Here is a 20,615-nt window from a genome sequence, read left to right as displayed (position 1 = left end):
TTAGTTAAACATTCAAGTTTTTTAAAATCAGGTTTGTTTTTGTTAAAATTGTTTTTAACTAAAATAGTTAAATGAAACATTTAAAAAAACAATAACAATGTAAAATCTACTATGTCAGCCAGGTCAACATGAGAAACTTAAAATATTGGCTTCTAATATTAAAATATTAGCTGCTAACTCAATCGTCTTCACCTTCATTTTCCTGTTTGTTCATAATCTGGAAAAGAAAAATAAGCTTTCCTGCTTTTTCAGGTCCCAAACAATTTCTCAATTTGGAATGAATTAGTCCAAAAGAAGAAAATATTTTTCTATACCAGCAGAAGAAGCTACTGCTGTTAAAAGTGAGATTATCACTTCAACAATCTCCGAATCGAACTGCTTAAGTGACTTCTACCAGTTCACTGATGTGACTTTCTTGAAAACATCAACAGCAAGCATATATTTCTTGAATGGTTCTCATTCCCAAACTGGGTCTCTTTTATGGCCCAGCTGCCATTATAGGCTTTCCCTTCTAGTGAGAGAATGGTATGGTAGATCTCAAATCTATTTATTTATTTTAAAACAATTTTGCTGTTAACAAGCATGTTACCTCTGGAGACACAAATCCACAGTTTGAGAACTGCAAAACTAAACATCTCTGATGATATCTTCTAAACTGAGCACTGAGTCCCATTGGGTAGATAGAAAGATTGACCTAAACAATCTATACAGAAGCCCCTGGACCCCATACTATTGGGTCCCTAATCCATGAACTATTTGAACTCATTTACAAAACTTTTCTTAAACATCACATAAATATATTGTCTCATACTATAGAATTAGACTTTATAATCCCCATTCCATGATGAGATATCTTTGAGCTATAATGTATCTATCTTTAGATAATTTTTTTTGAGGAAAAAATCTATCTAAAAAATCTGATTTAAATAAAAAACACGACTTTTTAAAAAGTTATTTATTTATTTATTTTAAATCATTGATTTTTATCCATCCTGGTTTTCTGCTTTTTCTTAGTTCTCTGTGGCTTCTTGCTTGTGAAGGGACAAGATGAGTTGAGGAATGCTTCAGCATAGTAGCAGAGAGTGAGTGAACAGTACTCACTTCAGAATTTATACTCTTCTCCTTCCTATTTTCATGAAATTATAGGAAAACACCTCTTTCAGACTTGTTTAGATTCAAATTTGGCTGCTGTTATCCTTTCCTTGGCTCCATGTCTTTTTGGTGGTATCTTCAGCTCCTCAAATTGCAGTCTGATTAATGAATGTGCAACACACTTCTAAATGTTTTTGTTCTTCTGTGGCAGGAAAGTATCAGAAAACTTTTAAAGTTTTAATTCTTTTTATTCAGTCTATTTTCTGAGATATTTTTTCAGTTTTATTAGAGTTAAACAGGAAATGAAATTCTGTTTTCAAAAAGTCCAAACACCCCTACTCTTTACGTAAATGCTTTAATTCTCAAAGCAATCTTTTTCGAAGGCAATAATTTTTAAAGAGAGTTTTTTGCTTAAACAGCTATTTAAAGAATTGTTTCATTCTTCATAACAATTTTTGTAGAGATTATTCTTGTCTTCCTGAGTTGGGTGACTGGTTCCATAAGTTTACCAAATAGCTAAATAATTAATTCCCCAATAATATAAGTACACTCTATTTAAATGGCCTCTTATATTAGTAATTAGGTTATCAAGAACATTAGATTCCATGGTGGTCCATCAAGCATTTTACCATTTATAATGGTAGCAATTATATTAGGAAATTACATTAGAAGATTTCTATTCAGTAAGCGTTTTACGAGGTCATGCCATCTCTACACTTACGAAATAAACAAAGGTTTTCTATAAAATATTTCTCAACTATAAATGTTTTTCTTAAGGCTTCCAGGAGGAAGATTTTACAGTGATTACAAAAGAATCTACTGCCTAGTTTTATGGTTCTATTAACACATCCTTATGTATGACTCCTTTTTGCTCTTAACATCCTCTTAAAATTGGGACCTAACTTTTGTGTAAGGTCCGTTATTTGAGATAAACCCATCTCTTTGCCAGCTGATGTTTTAGGTAGGAGATGTGTCCTTGTGAGGGAGTGCCCATGCCACACAAACCTTGAGTGAGTTATTGGGGGCCTGGAGAGAACAATTAACCTTAGATGCTGAATCTAGAGGGGAACCAGGGATTGATAGGGCCTAATGGCAGATGAAACCCAGCTTTCTGAACATTGAAACTGACTGGGGGGAGGGCAGGGAGACAGTTGCCTTGGACAATAAAGGAGAAGCAGCAGGGGATGAGGAATGGTCTCAGATCAGGAAGAAGAAAAAAGACTAGATATATTAGGATCTGAGTATGAAGGAATCCAGAGAAATGAAAAACAAAAACAGGATAAAGTCAATATTTCATAATTGTCAAATGAGTGCAGGCCCTCCGATGCGGGTGGTAGCAAATGGAGCAATTGCCCAGGGGCCCGGTGATTTAAAAGGGCCTGGAGGCCCCCAGCCGCCACAGCTGCTGTGGCCCAGAACTGCTCTCCGCAGGCCTGAATGAGTGACAGGAGATGTGAACACTGAAAATGGATCTATTGATTAGAATGTACACATAAGGAGCAAGATGAAAAACTTAAAACTGTAACCTTAGGGAACCTGAAAGTTACTTGTCAACTGCCTAAATTCCTGACAGAAGCACGAGTGGTTGTGCATGGAGTGCTGCTAGAATTGTCTGAGGATGATATCAAAAAGAGTATAGGTGAAGATAAAGTATTGTTTTTAAAAGGGCTACTTTAGTACAAGAGAGGGAGAAAACTGGCCATCTATGGCTGGATGTATAACACTTAAAGGTGAGACACTTTTGAATAGGATCCAAATTGGGCATCATTCTTGTTGGGCTAAATCATAGGTGTCCCCCTCTTCCCGCCGCCCCATGATGTGCTGTAATTGTCCAAGATTTGGACATGTGGCAGCGATTTGTAAGGGAACATTGAGGTGCAGTAAATGTGGAGGAAATCACTCATATGAGAACTGTGTAGAGGGAACACAACCTAAAAGCAGCAAAAGGTAACCACTGCAGCAAATAGAAAAATACTCAAGTAAGAGAAAAGATGTACAGGGGCAGCAGAACATATCTCTGGTCAGGGAGGAGACTATGAGAGGAATGGGAGATCATGTATTGCTTGTAGGTATAGAGAAGTTTATAGCATTAATTACAGAAGTATTTAACTGCACCCTGCAGATGGGGGGCGGCGGGAACTGAAAAGAGTAAAATCATAGCAAAAGCAGCAGAAAAATATCTAAAGATGGACAACCGCTCAATAGACCGCATTCATGTGATTTTAATGAAGGCAATAATACATCTTAAATAACGTGGCCTTAATAATCCTTAGCTGAAGTACAAATAGTTTCATAATGCATGGACAGGAATTTAGGAAAGGTATCTTTGAAATGGGAAAAAAGCCTGATGTAATATATGTGCAAGAAACGTGGCTAACGAGTAAACTTGTTTTCAGTCTATGGGGATATGATATACTCCAGAAGGATCAAGAGGCTGCCAGAGTAGGAGTGGTCTGTATATTTATAAAAGAGGGTCTTAGATATGTCAATATGGATGTGCAGAAACTAAGTTTTGAATATAACGATATTGAGATTCCCATACAAAACAAAAGCTCTGATTATATGTATTTATAATGTCCATATTAAAATTAGTTTATTTTATCATTCGAAAATCTAGCTAATATAAAAAAAATCATAATTTTCAGAGACTTTAATATTCATAATGATCTGTGGGAAAGAAAACTGACCTAAACTGTAAATGCTAGAACACTTTGTTGATATGCATAACCTGGTCATATGGAATGCAGGAGCACCTACTAGATTTAATTCAGTGGATGGATCCTTTTCTGTTTTATATCTGGGAAATTCAAAAAGAAGATGGCCTTGGTACTTTTACTTCCCATTCCAAGGAAATGTCAAAAACACAAAAGAGTTCTGACCTGGAATTTTTGAAAAGTTGATAAGGGCCTTTTCAAGATTAAATGTGATGAATACTTATGTAGTGATTGTACAGGTTGCCAGGTGTCCTGTGTTCGACCAGCACGCCCAGTCAAAAAGGGGCCCTGGCAGCTCCGGTCAGCACCGCCAACCGAGCCATTAAAAGTCCGGTTGCCAGTGCTGCAGGTCTAAGACAGGCTAGTCCCTACCTGTCCTGGCACCGTGCTGTGCCCCGGAAGCAGCCAGTAGGTCTGACTCCTAGGCGGGGGGAGAGGGAGTGCCACAGGGTTCCGCATACTGCCCCCGCCCCAAGCACCAGCTCCGCACTCCCATTGGACAGGAGCCTACCTTAGCCCCGCTGCACCGCCGACCAGGAGCCGCCTGAGGTAAGCCTGCACCCCAACCTCTGCCCCAGCCCTGAGCCCCCCCCCAAACCCAGAGCCCCCTCCTGCACCCTGAACCCCTCATCCCTGGCCCCAGCCCAGATCCTGCACCCCCAGCCCAGAACCAGTACCCCCTCCCACATCCCAACTCCCTGCCTCAACCCACAGCCCTCTCCCACATTCCAAATCCCTCGGCCCTACCCCCCAGCCTGGAGACCCCTCCTGCACCCCAAGCCCCTCATCCCCAGAGCCTGCACCCCCAGCCTGAGCCCTCAGCCCCTCCTGAACCCCAACTCTCTGCCCCAGTCTGGAGACCCCTCCCGCACCGTGAACCCCTCATTTCTGACCCCACCCCAGAGCCCGCACCCCCAGTTAGAGCCCTCCCACACCCCAACCCTCTGCCCCAGCCCCGTGAAAGTGAGTGAGGGTGGGGGAGAGCGAGCCACCAAGGGAGGGGGACTGTAGTGAGCGGGGGCGGGGCATTGGGGAAGGGGCAGGGCTAGGGTTTTCAGTTTTGTGCAATTAGTAAGTTGGCAACCCTACAAACGGCATGCAGATAAGAAGGTATTGATGAGGAGGAGGAGGATGTTTAGAACATTGATAAGACCAGTTTTAAACTACGGATGCCAAGCTTTTGGTTCTGCCTCAGAAACAACTTGTACGATATGCTGGCCCATGTCAGCTCGCTCGGGTTTGCAGGGCTGTTTTATTGCCGTGTAGACATTTGGGCTCGGGCTGGAGACTGGGCTCTGAGACCCACCCCCAGACAGGGCCAAGAGCTCATGCCCCGGCCTGAGGCTGAACATCTACATGGCAATTTTACAGCCCCGCAGCCTGAGACCCACGACCCTGAGTCAGCTGACACAGGCCAGCCGCGGGTGTTTGATTTGCGGTGTAGATCTAAGTTCCCTCCAAGCTGTGTGGCCGCGCAGCAGCCTATGAAACACCGCGCAGGTGGTCGGGGCTGCGGCAGGGAGAGATGCCTCACCCCCGACCCCAGATCTGCTGCGGCGCACAGCGCTGGGTTTATAATGGTGGCAGGCCCACGCTTAGCAGGGTCCCCGCCGGCCCAGCTCGGTGCTCCACTTCACTAGTGCTGGCTCCTCTCCTCTCTGGACCTTCCCCCACACTCCTCTAGGCTCACCAGCCCAGGGCTTCTCTCCGCCCCCACCCTCCGTCACCAGCAGAGTGACATGTGCGTGTGTGTGTGTGTGTGTAAAGAAGCCCACAGCTGCTGCCGTTCCTCCCGGCATTCCAGTGAGACTTTGTTACCCTGGAAGGGGGGGCTTATATAGTCACCAGAGGGCCAAGTCACAAAGAGAGAGAACTTCGAGTCACTGGGTGGGGAGGGGGAGGCTACAGCATGAGCAACTGACAGAAAGGGGTGCCAGGTGGGACAAAAAGCCCCACCCCCAAGGAAGTGCACTTGCCGTGAGTGGACCCCTTCGCAGTCCTGTTCTGTGATAAGATGCTGTGGTTGGTTGGTTCGTCTTTTGATCCAGCACTTCTTAGAGCGTTCACAATTTGCAATTCAATATTTTACACAAAACGCAAATTGCAGTAAACGTTGGTTATAACACTGTACAACAGAGCATCAAAGCAAAGAATAAAGTGTTAAAGTAAAATGGAAATTACAACAGCTGCAATTTAGGGTTTGTATAAATATAGTGTTATCTTCCTTGACTCTTGTGGAGTTTGTCAAATTGACAGACAACAAAATTCCTAAGAATTTCCTTAGCTTGGATGTTTCATATAATTAAACAAACAAAAATATATGCAGGTGAGGTACTTTTCTCCAAGCACCCTATGAAGTAAGGATATGTATCTCCTAAGACTCAGTAAAGGCACAGACATGTTTGTAATGACTTAACATTATAAAAATAAGTTATAATAATTTTACTAATATCATTTTGCATCAATATTGAGGTCTCTTCCCTACACTTTCCACCCACTCTTTGTCAAAAAAAATGTTATGACCAACTCCAATGGACAGTGAGGGCTTCTTTGATCTCTGTCTGGTATCTCACAAGCACTGAATTCATGTGGCTACTGCTCTCTTGCAAAATCTATTTTATGTGCTTCTATAGTCCCCATTACCATAGTAATCTGGTCACCACACATCCTTTAATGTATTTATCCTCACAACATCCCAGCAGAGGAGAACTATTATCCCCATTTTACAGATGGGGAACTGAGGCACAGAGACTGTTTTGTCCAGGGTCACACAGGATATCTGTGACACAATGAGGAATTGAACTCTGTCCTCCCAGGTACTAGACTAGGGCCCTAACCACTGGGCAATCCTTTCTCTCTAGAAGTCAGTGTGTTGGTTAAAACATTTCACCTGTCTCCCTATCATAAACTTATGCTCCCAAAGATCGCTCTGCAGAACAGACCACACAATAATTACAGCCTAAATCAAGTTCAAAGACCAAAAACTGGTGAAAAATAATGCTCTAGCTTCCAAACAGTTGGGAGAGTTTGGATTCCAGTAGTGAGTTCTGAGTTGAGTAGATATGAGATGTTAGAGAAGCTAACTTCAGAGAAAAGCTACAACAATGATTTGTGGGATGGAAAACACATCTTAACAATGAAAGGCTTAACGACCTCAATCTATTTAACTTAACCTTGTCTTTGATAAGAGGTAGTCTTTAAATACCTACACAAGAAGAACATATTTGATATTAGGCGGCTCTTTAATCTAGCACAAACGCGTAACAAGATCCAATGTCTGGAAGTTTGTTATAAAAATTCAGATTGGAAATAAGATGGAACTCTTTACCAGTGAGGGTAGTAACTATTGGATCAGATTACCAAAGGATGCCGTCGTTTTCCTGGCATTTGGAGTCTTGAAATCAAGACTGGGTATCTTTCTAGAAGCTATATGCTAGCTGAACCACACTTGTGTCTGTTCAGGAATCAGTGTGTGAAATTCTGTGGCTTGTGCCATGCCGCTGGTCAGAGGAGATGATCACAAGGGTCCCTTCTCACCTTAAAATCTATGAATTCAAGTCTAATTTATTTACATGTCTGTTTGCTCCTGAACAAGGATTTTAGATAGTGAAGCTGCATCCCTCTACCCCCCGCTTTGGTTTTATTTTCTTTCCCCCCTATCTTCTCAACATTTCTGTTGTATTGGTGCAATTCCTGTTGCAGGATCAGAGCCATGGTCTCCCATAAAATGTCTTAGCAATAAAGTCATTAATTTTTTTAACTCCCTCCTTGTTTTTGCAGTATGGGCCAATATTCACAGTGTTTGCCCTGGGAAACCGATTCACCTTTGTGACCGAGGAAGAGGGGATTGAAGCATTTTTGACATCTAAGGACATAGATTTTGAGCAGGCGGTGCAGCAAACGGTCCAGCGCACAAGTAAGGGATATCTCAATTTCAAAGAAAAGCTAATCTAGCCACCCATCAAGGTTAAAGATGTGATCCATAGCCCATGGGTCTTTGGATCAGGTCTCAAATGCATATCTTAATCCACAATTAAAGCATAAAGTTAAGGGGCAAATGCAATACACAATGTCATAGCCTGGGCCAGTCCTGCTCTCTGGATAGACACCAGTCTATCATGAGGAGATCCACCTGCATGGGCCACTAAATTCCTGGATCTGGGTAGTGATAGATCACTGTTCCTGGTTCTGGGACACTCAGAGGCACTCCTGAGGTGTAGACCCCACGTCTGACATTCCTCATGGCAGTGGGACCCTGCACTCCAACCACCTTGACACTGGAACCTGTGCCCCATTCCTCCTGAGCACCCCAGCAGCTTTGATCTGTTCCCTCCAGAGTCCACCAGGCTGGATGAGTTCTGGTTTCTCCAGTTGCACCCTTCAGGAATCATGTAACCATGAAAGCAAGGAATCTCTCTTTCACTCTCTCTCATTCTCACATGCACCTGACTCATGGACAACACAACACACACACACCTGTCTCATGGACAGCCCACAAGAGTTAAAGATCTAGGCAAAATAACAAACACCTGAACATAACTGTCCCTTGGGCTGGTCTCACCCCTCCATTTATGTCCGAGGGGTGTCCAAGGGTCTATCTGTGTTCAGGCTAGGTGGAGACTCACTTGTCTCCCTGGCAGCCATTCCCTCTTGGTGCTGGCCATGGCCAGCCCCATGCACACAGCACCCTTCTTGCTTACAATCAGCCTTGGTCATGAGCCTCTAGTGTGAAAGCTCATACCCCAGTCATGCTGAATTCACATTCACAACACATTTTTTCACAGGGGTGTACAGTAGAGAAGAGTCACTAACAAGTCCATATTCCTTTGGAGCTGGCTGGATGACACTTCTTGTGTTAGGTCTCCCGAGGTTGAGAAATGTCACTACCCGTCCTGTCACTACCCAACCCCATCCTCTCTGGCTTTGTTATACATCTGGAGCAAGCTACACATATGCCAGTTCAAAATGATGCTCCATGCCAGGGCACAAAAATGGGTCATATACAAAATGGGGATTCTAATCCACAATGCAGGTTACAATCATAAATGGTCCCCGCAAAACTAAATGAAATTTATAAATTGACACCAACATATTCCCCAAACTGTCACACACAGATGTAACTATTTGTTGTCCAAGGCCCTGAACATGTATAATGATCCCAGAACATGTCATCAGTAGATTTTTTTTTGAACCTACAACCCATATTGTTGTTTGTGTGGCAGTAAAACTTAACAGCCCCAACCAGGTATCAGGGCTTTTTTGTGGTAGGAGCTTGTAAGAGCATCAGAGCCACAGGACAGACTTCTACCAATTGAGCAAAAGGAGAAACTGTTAGCTGGTAGCTATAGTAAGCTGTTCTTCTTTAGAAGAACAGACAGTGGAGAAGAATGCAGGACACACTTTGCTGGTGTGCTATGCCAACATTAAATCCCATTCACACATCCTTTAAGTAAATGGAAAGTGGACTACAGGAGTAAGTTCTCTCATTGTTGAGAGAGAAATGAGTTGGTAGAAGGTGAGATGTTGTGCATGTTTGCAGTGATGAGAACCAAAATAGGGCAGCTCTAATCCCCAGGCTTAGATGGTACAGCCAGCAGCTGTCTATTGCAGGCTGCATTTTCCACCTCCACATACTTATTGTGCAATCTGCCTTTGCTAGCCATAAAACAAAAATGTGCCACTGAACAAAGTGACAGTCCTCCCAAAGTTTTCCCTGCGCAGGTGTTTAATCACCTATCCCAGTATTCCCAACCTCAAGCTTTCAAAATCATGAGTCAGGCCCCTCAAAATCATGAGATTCTTTTCCAAATAATACATTTCAGGGTTTGGGGGGTTTTTTGCTGCCTTTTGGGCCACTCAGTATTTAAAAGCACGTACATTGCTTAACACCCCCTGCCCCCTTCACACACACACACCACAGAAACAGTGCTCCATGTAGGGTCCTGGGACCTGCTATGATGACACCTGCTATTTAATACAAGGCTTGAATAAAGTGACCAGATTATCAAAATGAAGAAATGACGCTTGTCACTCCACACCCAGTCAGGAGTCTGTTCTCCGCACTCAGCCACTACTCTCACCTTAGTGAGGCTGCTGGCTAGAGCTCATGCCTACAGGCCTGTTCTCAGCTGGGCCCCGGTGATGGTGGTGTCACGCCTGTACCTCCACCAGGCTTCATCTCAATGCGCTGCTGTCCCCATGGGCTGAGACCAAGGGGAATGGCTTCCCAGAGTGCACAGCGGCACCTGCTGCGGAGGAGAGAGTGAGGGGGACAGTTGAACAATAAACACTTAGATCCCAGACCACTTCCAGCTTTATAGATTAACAGTAACTCCTTGAACTCCCCCCTCACAGCCCCCCTTCCCCCGCAAGCCTAGCAGGTGCTCAGTGCAGGTGATGGAGCAGGGATTCTGTATGCTCTCAACATGAAGCTCCAAAACGTGCCTTTGGAATTGCTCGGCACATAAATCAGGGGAAGTGTTTGGCATATTTATTTCCAAGAGACTGAAGCTTTATAGGGCAGAAGGAGGAAGTTCCCTACTGAGCAAAATAAAACAAAACTTAGTGGGGTCTGGGTGTTAACCACTGCTGATCCCTTTACAAGGTCAGAAATGCAGGCTGTGGGAATAAAATCTTCACGGGTATGAATTTCACTCATGGAGAGAAAGATTACGGTAAACTGAAACTAGTGTCACAAGTAATATACAAAATAGACACTTTTTACATTTAAAATTTACCTTGGCTAGTTTCCAAAACATTTACGCCTTCTCTCATTTTTGTGTTTAAAGCTTCAGTTCCTGCAGAAATCTTTTATCTGAACCATAGCAGACTCTATAGCATGATGAAAGGAAAAATGGGTACCTCTCGCCTGTACCTTTTTGCTCGGACTCTGTGTCAAGAATTACATGAGCACATGGACTACTTGGGCATAGCAGGAACGGAGAATCTCAGTGATCTAATAAGGTATGTGACTTTTATAATCGTGCTCTATTGAACAGATGTCCATGTTTTTTGCTAAATAAATAGTAGCTGCAGCAGTGACAGTATTATAAAGTCTGCAGGTGGAGATCAGGCTGTGGGATCCCAGAAAAAAACTCCTCCAGGAATGCAGAGCAAGCCGTTCATTGCCTCACTGTGCCCAGTGACTTAGAGCTGGCTGGTGCAGCTCATAAAGTCCTTGCGTCTGGAGAGGGTGGAGGCTGGGACTGGCTGCCATGGAGAAAAGTCTGTTACAAGTTTTGAAAAAAGGTAAGCACAGCCTCCTCTACTTACCAAGGTATTTGCCAAGGGGACCCCAGGTCAAGGATTCACATGTCTAGGAAGTTTCTCAAGTTATATTGGCAAGCACTGGCTCATGCACCCCTTGGCAGAACTAAACAATTCCCATAAAAATCCGGGGTGAAACCCTGTCCCCAGTGAGGTCAATGAGAGTTCTGCCATTGATTTCAGTGGAGCCAGGATTTCATGCCAGGTGTGCAAGAAGTACCTGGCTGACAATCTAATATTCTGTACAGACTTTTATGCCGCACTCATGACCACAGTATCTAAGCACCTTCTTATAGTGCATTAAGCAACATGACTAACATGTGTCATGTGTGTTTGTTCTCTCATCCTCTCCCCAAGGGAGAAGCGTGTGCAGTGGAATGTCTTTTTGGTAGGGAGGGAGGTTTTATTTTTTTTCATATAAATATACCTGTTGCTATACTAGAGAAGGCAAGGTAAAAGAAATGCACCTTGCACTCAGAGTGGAAAGTGATGAGGTTTATGATGAACCTCAATTCTTGGGGAAGTTCATTCCATATTTGCCTGGGCAGACCTGTACACTTCTCACCTGTTGATAACATAGCGCTTTTTCCCAGTTGTGCGGCTCATATACACTTTGGTAGGCCTGTGATTATGTGGAAATGAAGCTGAACCATATTTGTAAGGTGAGGCATTCAGTTGTTGTAGATCCAATGCCATTTATCACAAGGTACATCTGCTCTGCACAAATCTTAGAGAGGCATGTAGAGTACAGCTCTCCTTCCCTCCACCCCAGCATGGGTATAAATAGCTGTATGGATGGTGAAGCACTGCTTAGATGAGTAAAGACATGCCTGAGCCCTGTGGCTATGTATCCTATTTTTAGCACCAGGGAAAGGCTCCAGCAGTGGGGAAAGGCTCTGGCATGGGGAAGGCAGCAGGGAAAGACTCTGGCAGTGGGGGGAAAGCTCTGGGATCTGCCCACCATTGCCTCCTTTTCCCCACCACAGGCAGCTGCCAGGGCCTTTCCCCGTTTCAGGGAAAGATTCTGCCAGCAGGGAAAGACTCTGGCAGAGAGGAAGCTGTGTGGAAAGGCATTTCCCCACTGCCTCCCCTCTTCCAGAGCCTTTCACTGGTGTGTGTAGCTACTCACTGCAGTGTGGCAATGGCTTGTTTTTCACTCAGGCTTATAACTACACATACCCACCCCTGCCAGTGGTGTGCAGTGCAGACCTATCATAAAACTTAACAAGCCAATTAGGTCATGTCATAAATATAAAGGGAAGGGTAACCACTTTTCTGTATACAGTGCTATAAAATCCCTCCTGGCCAGAGGCAAAACCCTTTCACCTGTAAAGGATTAAGAAGCTAAGGTAACCCTGCAGGCACCTGACCCAAAATGGCCAATGGGGGGACAAGATTCTTTCAAATCTGGAGGGGGGGTGGGGAAGAAAGGGTTTGGTCTATCTGTGTGATGTTTTTGCTGGGAACAGATCAGGAATGAAGCCTTACAACTCCTGTTAAGTTAGTAAGTAATCTATAAGTAATCTAGCTAGAAAATAGAAAAGGAGTATTTGTGGCACCTTAAAGACTAACAAATTTATTTGAGGAGCTGTAGCTCACGAAAGCTTATGCTCAAATAAATTTGTTAGTCTCTAAGGTGCCACAAGTACTCCTTTTCTTTTTGCGAATACAGACTAACACGGCTACTACTCTGAAACCTAGCTAGAAAATGCATTAGATTTTCTTTTGTTTAATGGCTGGTAAAATAAGCTGTGCTGGATGGAATGTATATTCCTGTTTTTGTGTCTTTTGTAACTTAAGGTTTTGCCTAGAGGGATTCTCTATGTTTTGAATCTGATTACCCTGTAAGGTATTTACCATCCTGATTTTACAGAGGTGATTCTTTTACCTTTTCTTTAATTAAAATTCTTCTTTTAAGAACCTGATTGATTTTTCATTGTTCTTAAGATCCAAGGGTTTGGGTCTGTGGTTCACCTGTACAAATTGATGAGGATTATTATCAAGCGTTCCTCAGAAAAGGGGGTGTAGGGCTTGGGGGGATATTTTGGGGGAAGATGTCTTCAAGTGGGCTCTTTCCCTGTTCTTTGTTTAAAACGCTTGGTGGTGGCAGCATACAGTTCAAGGACAAGGCAAAGTTTGTACCTTGGGAAAGTTTTAACCTAAGCTGGTAAGAATAAGCTTGGGGGGTCTTGCATGCAGGTCCCCACATCTGTACCTTAGAGTTCAGAGTGGGGAAGGAACCTTGACACGTCATAACTAAGATAATCAACTACAGAAAGGGGAATCTAATAAATCTTGTGTTGTACACTTTTATTATGTGCCTTTTGTTTGGTATTGGTTGGTTATAAAATGGGGGCTGAAAAAACTGAAATACACACTGGTTGAAAAATGTTTATATAGCTGACCTGGAGCTGAAATGCATTGAGCCAGCAGATGGCTCTAGAGAGACAGCAGGAGAAATGTAGCTTATGATACTTAGAAAGGCAAACTAAATGAAACCATCCCTGTCTCTAATAGTCATTAAACAGTAGCTGGAGCTCAGGAGAAGATGTTAGGAATTTATAGATCTAATGACCCCCAGTGAAATCTGCTGGGGATGTGTGCAGGGGGAAGGAGACAAATGAGCAGGCTGGGAGGGAGGCAGAGAGGGGGAGGGAAGCGTCCCCTAGCCCAGCAGGACTCAGGATGGGGCTACATTTCTAAGCCCTAGCTGTGGGTATCACCCAGGAGAAGGGATTCTGGTGCAGCCACCGACTGGGGAAGTCCTAGCATGGAAGCTCATTTGGAATCAGACTGATGGATAATGGGGGTGGGGAGAGGGTATTCCAAAGGACAGGGCCATCCTGCAGCTACTTGGTAGAGTAAGTGCTCACTAACTGGTAAAATTTGACCACAAGCTGAGGGCTTGTGCAAGGGCTATTCATCACATAGGTCCCACTTAAACTCTGTGTTGAGGGCTTAAGTCCTGCTGGCCCCTCTACACAGGGGAGAATTTCATCCCAGCATGAGTTAAGGTTCGACTGTTAGGCCCAAAGAGTTATTTTTCTGTTGGTAATCAAACAGGCCTGGCAAGATGCTAGAACAGCTTCCCATTGGCCTAATGCTGCAGTGCTTCTGTTACAGATCTGTCATGTATCCAGCAACCGTAAATATCTTATTTGGAAAAGACGTCTGTCCAACAAACAAGAGTGACATCAAGGAGTTTGAAGAGCATTTTCAGAAGTATGATGAGGATTTTGAATATGGGTCCCAGATGCCTGAGTATTTTATGAGGTAACGGAGCGGGTGGGGGAATGGGGCAAGTCTTGCAAACCTATTAGAAGTATCTTATCCTGGTAACCCTAGCAGCATTTCCTCGGAAACCAATGTTCTGCCTTTGACTCCATCTTGGTCATATGCAGTGTTAGTTGGGCTTTAAATTTTGTCCATTAAAAATTAGGCTCCTGATTCTCCTCTAACGTATATTGGTGTAAAACTTGGATAACTCCACTAAAGTCAATGGAATTACACCACTGCATGAGGAGAATCAGGTCCTATGTGCTGGTTTTGTAAAAGATGTCCCATCCTGTCATTTTATTCTCTTGGGCCAGCACTTCAGTATTTTGTGCCCAACCTGAGGCATCTTGGGCCTTATTTTTAGTTGTAAGCACCCACAGACCTCATTGCCTTCAGATGAGAGCTGTGAGTGCTCAGTAGCTCTGAAAATCAGACCTTGTTTTCTCAGATTGGACACCCAATGACTGAGACACCCAAAGTTAATGGTTACTTTTGGAAAAATTTGGCCTAAGTAACCTGTCCAAGGTCACACAGGAAACCAGTAGCAGAGCTGGCAGGAAAATCTAAAAGTGCTGAGTGTCAGGTCTCTCTTCTAGCCATCAGATCATGTGTTTAGCTATTGTGGGTTTCAGAGTTGCTGAGCAGCCGCTGCTGATGTTGACTCAACAGTACTGAAAAATCAGCTTGGTACATCTGTCCCTCAAAGAAAGAGTGCCGAGGTGCTCGGAGAAGCCTTGGAGAGAAAGCGAGGAGTCCTCTTCCGTGAAAGTGATGTTGCGCTGTGCTGCCTGAATTGTTTCCCCAAATGCATTTCAAATCATTCCTATTTTTTTTTCCTTCACAGAAAGTGGTCTAAATCCAAAAAATGGCTTCTAAAAGTGTTAGAAAAAGTGGTAGCAGACGCTGAGAGAGCCAATCCGTCAGAGAGCAATTCCAAGGTAAATCTGTGTGTTCCATTTCCCCACAACTTACTACCTCAGAAGCCTTGCTTTTCCTTCATCCACCCCAGAGACAGAAAGGGAAAGTGGTATGGAGTCTGCCCAACTGTATGCCTGGATTGTGGGAAACAGGGCGACATAAGATGACTATTCCATGCTTGTCATGAGTGTTAGGTCTGCTACACTGCACAGGACCCCTTGGAAACTGGGGAAAGCCCAGACTCTTAAAGATACTGTGTTATGGAGGGATGAGCCCTGACTACTAGGGGGTTGAGACAAAGGAGTGTGGGAATCCACTTTGGATGAAGCAAAAGTGGGCCTCAGAGCAGTTTGGGGGACACACAGAGGAATTGCCCTGAAAAAAATCTCAAACTTTAGGAAGTAGGATTATCCATGTGGGGAAGCCAGGCTTCAGAGGATCTAGCAACCTTACTCTAGGCCTTATGGCAAAGAGAATACCTGCCCTGTAGTGCCCCCTTCTGCCCAAGTGTGGCTCTGCAGAGGTGGAAGCATCTACCCAATTTTTAGAAAATCGTACCCTAAGACACTAATGTGTGTGTGTATATTTATGCTTTTACTTATAACAGACACTGCTGCAGCATCTCCTGGATAACTTGCATGGAAAACATTTAGCTCCCAATTATGCTCTCTTATTGCTCTGGGCCTCGCAAGCAAATGCTATGCCTGTAAGTATGATGGCTGCAGGAACACTTTCTTTCCTCTTTGATTGGACCAGATAACTCCATATCTGATTTTTTTTTTCAATACTTGTCCTCAAAGGAAACCTGCACAACACCTTGTTGTGGGGTAGGGGGTAGTTCAGTATCAGTCCTGGCAGCACTGCCTGGTGGCAGTACTCTGGGTTATGCTGCCCAGTGGCGAGCATCAATAGCCAGGGGTAGGGGAACCCAGGCCACCCCTGCTCCACCAGGTTCCAATCCAGGGCCCAGTGAAACAATAATTCAAAATGTTTGGCCTAGGGGTTAGGGTGCTCCTTGGGCCACTTCCTACCCTGGCTTCTGTTTCTCTGTTGGCATCACTGGGAGCCGCTGAGTCCTCCCTAGAGCCCTCTCTGTCCGTGGTTCAATCGGTCTTGCTCTTGCAATTGCATCTCTTCATCATCAACCTCTCCAATTGAAAGGCCTCAGGTGGTCTGGTGTTGAGGCCTGGGTCCCGCTGCATGGGGCCTTGGCGGGTTCTCAGTAGGAGCCTGAAACACACAACTGCTCCCCTGCTCCATCCACCCTGACTGAGCTAAGCTGCTCCCTTTTGAGCTCAGCCTTCATTGTGACGCTTTCTGGGCCCAGAGCTGCTCCTTAACCATTTTCTCACCAGTGTGGGGGTTGTACACCCCACCACACACCTTCAAAAGGTGAGCCTAGGAACTTAAATTCATAACTCTGCAAGACACCAAAAACTATGGACTCAACAGGGATGCTGCTTTTATGGCTCATTAAAACAATTTTGTAACACACCACACCGCCCGCTACCCTTAATTGTCCAATTCAAACCCCTTATGCATAACATCTAGCCCTCAATTTCGCACTTCATTTCAAGGGACCACCTCCAACATGCACTACCCCTTATGCTTAACAATCTGTCCCACCTTATATTTAGCTCAGATGCTGTGATTTCCTTCCCCCATGCCTGAAGAAGAGCTCTTTGTAGCTTGAAAGTTTGTATCTTCCACCAACAGAAGTTGGTCCAATAAAAAATATTACCTCACCCACCTTGCCTCTCTAGTATCCTGGGACCAACATCCTATAGACTTATTAAAAACTGCCTTATTGTGAGTAAGCTCTTCAGATGGGATTTTTAGGCCTTGTCCACACTAGAGTTGTACCACTTTAACTAGACTGGTATAGTTATACTGGTACACTCCACCCTGCCATAGATGCACTTATATCTGTATAAAAGTGCTTTATACGGACATTCCTCTTCCTGTAAGAGGAATAAGCCATACTATTATAAGGCACTTTTTTTTACTAGTATAACTGCCTCCATCCTCAGGGCTATTCTGGTTTAACTATATCAGTAAATAAATCTCACCTCCAACTGAGATAGATACCTGTACAAAATCTGTATATAGACCAGACTTTCTGCTTAATCAGCAAGGGAAGAGATACTTCTAGTTTTGAAGTAGCTCTGCTTTTGATTTCATATTACTTCAGGGAATTTTCACCTTCTCATAAAGTATAAACTACTTCATGCATAATCAGTTAAAACTTCATGTCCACAAATTCACTTTGTTTTGCAGGTAATTAAAACATTTCTTTGATGACACTGCCATACTGATATGACTTACTAGAGTAATGCTCTGCAGATTATTATATGCAGTATTATTTTAGAGATGTCAGTCCTAGGATATTAGAGCAGAGGTCCCCGAAGTATGGGATGCTCCCCCCAGGGGGGCGTGGAAGAATGTCCAGTGGGGCACGATGGGGCCCAGGCCTGTCCCCACAGGGCACGGGCAGGGAGTGCCACCTAGCTCCTCTCCGCCTCCAGCTCTGCTCTGGTCCCGCCCCAGTTGCGTCCCCAGCTGCCAACTCTGCACCTGGTCCCGGCCCCAGCCTCAGTGTAGCTCCACTCCCAGCCCTGCACCAGCCCCCAGCCTTGGCTGCTGACTGTGGCTCCGTTCCCGGCCCCAGACCCACGCCCAGCTATGGCCCCTTACCCCATCCGTGTCCATCTCCTCCCTCCCCCAACGAGCCACGGCCCTGCTCCTGTATTAGAGAGACAAGGTGGGTAAAGTAGTATCTTTTATGGGAGCAACTTCTGTTGGTGAGAAAGACAAGCTTTTGTGCTATACAGGGGTCTTACTTATTAAGTTATTAGGCTTATCTATCTTATAAGCATTAGTGGGAATTTGATACCTCATTTTTCCATTTATGTGGCTGAAACCTAATTGCATGCAAAGCAAATGGCATACTAATTCATTTTAATGCCTGGGTATCTGAAATTAGAGTGAATGTAGGCACTGTATATTTCACACTCCTTTTTATAGTTTAAAGTAGAAACAGGAAAAGGCTCATTTAAGAGGAACGTGCAAGTATTCAGCAGAGGAGGAGACTGAATTTTACTCAGACTGTGAGCTCTCTTACTCCCACTGTTAGGGTTACTCACCCAACCAAGTAGACCCATGGAAATCATTGGGATTACTCAGGTTAGTAACTCGTCAACAATGGCAACAAGAGTTCACAATCCAGCCCTTAATCTTTTGTCAGCTTCTTATCTGACCTTTTATTAGACATACGGGGCAGATTTTCACAGCTGGGTACAACATTGTTCCCACAAAATGCATTTACACCCAGTGATGGGGTAGTCTGCCACTTAAAGGCACAGGTAGCATTGCCTTTTAAGGGTTTGAAAGGGTCTACCTCTCTATCTTCTTCTACCTTTGGTCCCATCTCTATGGGGTGGGCTCTTTGCATCCTCCTCCACTCCAGTCTGTATTGAAGCAGTTCCTTGGAAATGCTGCAACTAATATATATAAAATATGGACCTAAGGGGGACATGGAGAGAAAGCAGTCTGTTGTGATAATTGGACCTACAAATTTACCATAGAATCATAGAATATCAGGGTTGGAAGGGACCTCAGGAGGTCATCGAGTCTAACCCCCTGCTCAAAGCAGGACCGATCCCCAATTAAATCATCCCAGCCAGGGCTTTGTCAAGCCTGACCTTAAAAACTTCTAAAGAAGGAGATTCCACCACCTCCCTAAGTAACGCATTCCAGTGTTTCACCACCCTCCTAGTGAAAAAGTTTTTCCTAATATCCAACCTACACCTCCCTCACTGCAACTTCAGACCATTACTCCTCGTTCTGTCATCTGCTACCACTGAGAACAGTCTAGAGCCATCCTCTTTGGAACCCCCTTTCAGGTAGTTGAAAGCAGCTATCAAATCTCCCCTCATTCTTCTCTTCCGTAGACTAAACATCCCCAGTTCCCTCAGCCACTCCTCATAAGTCATGTGTTCCAGTCCCCTAATCATTTTTGTTGCCCTCCGCTGGACTTTCCAATTTTTCCACAGCCTTCTTGTAGTGTGGGGCCCAAAACTGGACACAGTACTCTAGATGAGGCCTCACCAGTGTCGAATACAGGGGAATGATCACGTCCCTCGATCTGCTGGCAATGCCCCTACTTATACATCCCAAAATGCCATTGGCCTTCTTGGCAACAAGGGCACACTGTGACTCTCATCCAGCTTCTCGTCCACTGTAATCCCTAGGTCCTTTTCTGCAGAACTGCTGCTGAGCCATTCGGTCTCTAGTCTGTAGCAGTGCATTGGATTCTTCCTTCCTAGGTGCAGGACTCTGCACTTGTCCTTGTTGAACCTCATCAGATTTCTTTTGGCCCAATCCTCCAATTTGTCTAGGTCCCTCTGTATCCTATCCCTACCCTCCAGGGTATCTACCTCTCCTCCCAGTTTAGTGTCATCTGCAGGCTTGCTGAGGGTGCAATCCACACCATCCTCCAGATAATTTATGAAGATATTGAACAAAACCGGCCCCAGGACCAACCCTTGGGGCACTCCACTTGATACTGGCTGCCAACTAGACATGGAGCCATTGATCACTACCCGTTGAGCCCGACAATCTAGCCAGCTTTCTATCCACCTTATAGTCCATTCATCCGGCCCATACTTCTTTAACTTGCTGGCAAGAATACTGTGGGAGACAGTGTCAAAAGCTTTGCTAAAGGTAAGGAACAACACGTCCACTGCTTTCCCTTCATCCACAGAACCAGTTATCTCGTCATAGAAGGCAATTAGATTAGTCAGGCATGACTTGCTGACTGTTCCTTATCACTTTCCTCTCCTCTAAGTGCTATACCATAAGTATAGGCTCAATTGTAAATGTGTATGAAAGTTCATAAGCTGTTACAATAACCTAAAAAAATGTTGGTGGAAAGTAGGTCAAATTGCTTTCAATAATGTATGTTATAGGCAGGTGCAAAAGAACCAGACTAAATTAGTCCAGATGAAAAAAGGCCACGCTGATATGATTCAAAGATTATGCTGAAGTCCACCTTGGTGAAAACAGAAGGTGTGGAACTGGAAATTAATGAACCAAAATTTCTGTGTTGGATATTGGGCCTAACTGGTGGACAAAATAATGAGGGGATGGGCTATTTCAGCCATCGCTGCCTTTTGGTCCTTAAAGAAAGGCTTTGGGGGGAGAAAGAAGATGTAAGAACAGATGCAGACTGTTGGAGTGAGCTTCACCATCATGGCTGCCACCCCCACTGTTTCCTGGGACCCCAGGCCTTCATGATCCTGAGAGGTGTCCTGACCAGACCAGGCCGGCGAGAGGGATCCAGATGACATT

General features: G+C 44.4%; 1 protein-coding gene across 1 annotated transcript in view; it reads left to right on the top strand.

The window, feature by feature from the left end:
* The window catches only part of LOC140908522 (24-hydroxycholesterol 7-alpha-hydroxylase), a 53,574-nt gene that overhangs the window by 13,428 nt on the left and 19,531 nt on the right, over positions 1 to 20,615 (top strand). The window contains exons 2-6 of the mRNA XM_073335798.2: positions 7,587 to 7,722; positions 10,595 to 10,769; positions 14,196 to 14,345; positions 15,193 to 15,286; positions 15,874 to 15,972. Coding sequence (XP_073191899.1) covers positions 7,587 to 7,722; positions 10,595 to 10,769; positions 14,196 to 14,345; positions 15,193 to 15,286; positions 15,874 to 15,972 — 654 coding nt within the window. The remainder of the gene's footprint in view (positions 1 to 7,586; positions 7,723 to 10,594; positions 10,770 to 14,195; positions 14,346 to 15,192; positions 15,287 to 15,873; positions 15,973 to 20,615) is intronic.

This window comes from Lepidochelys kempii, chromosome 3, assembly GCF_965140285.1.
Source record: "Lepidochelys kempii isolate rLepKem1 chromosome 3, rLepKem1.hap1, whole genome shotgun sequence".
Classification (NCBI taxonomy): domain Eukaryota; kingdom Metazoa; phylum Chordata; order Testudines; family Cheloniidae; genus Lepidochelys; species Lepidochelys kempii.
This window is presented reverse-complemented; position numbering and strand designations above follow the sequence as displayed.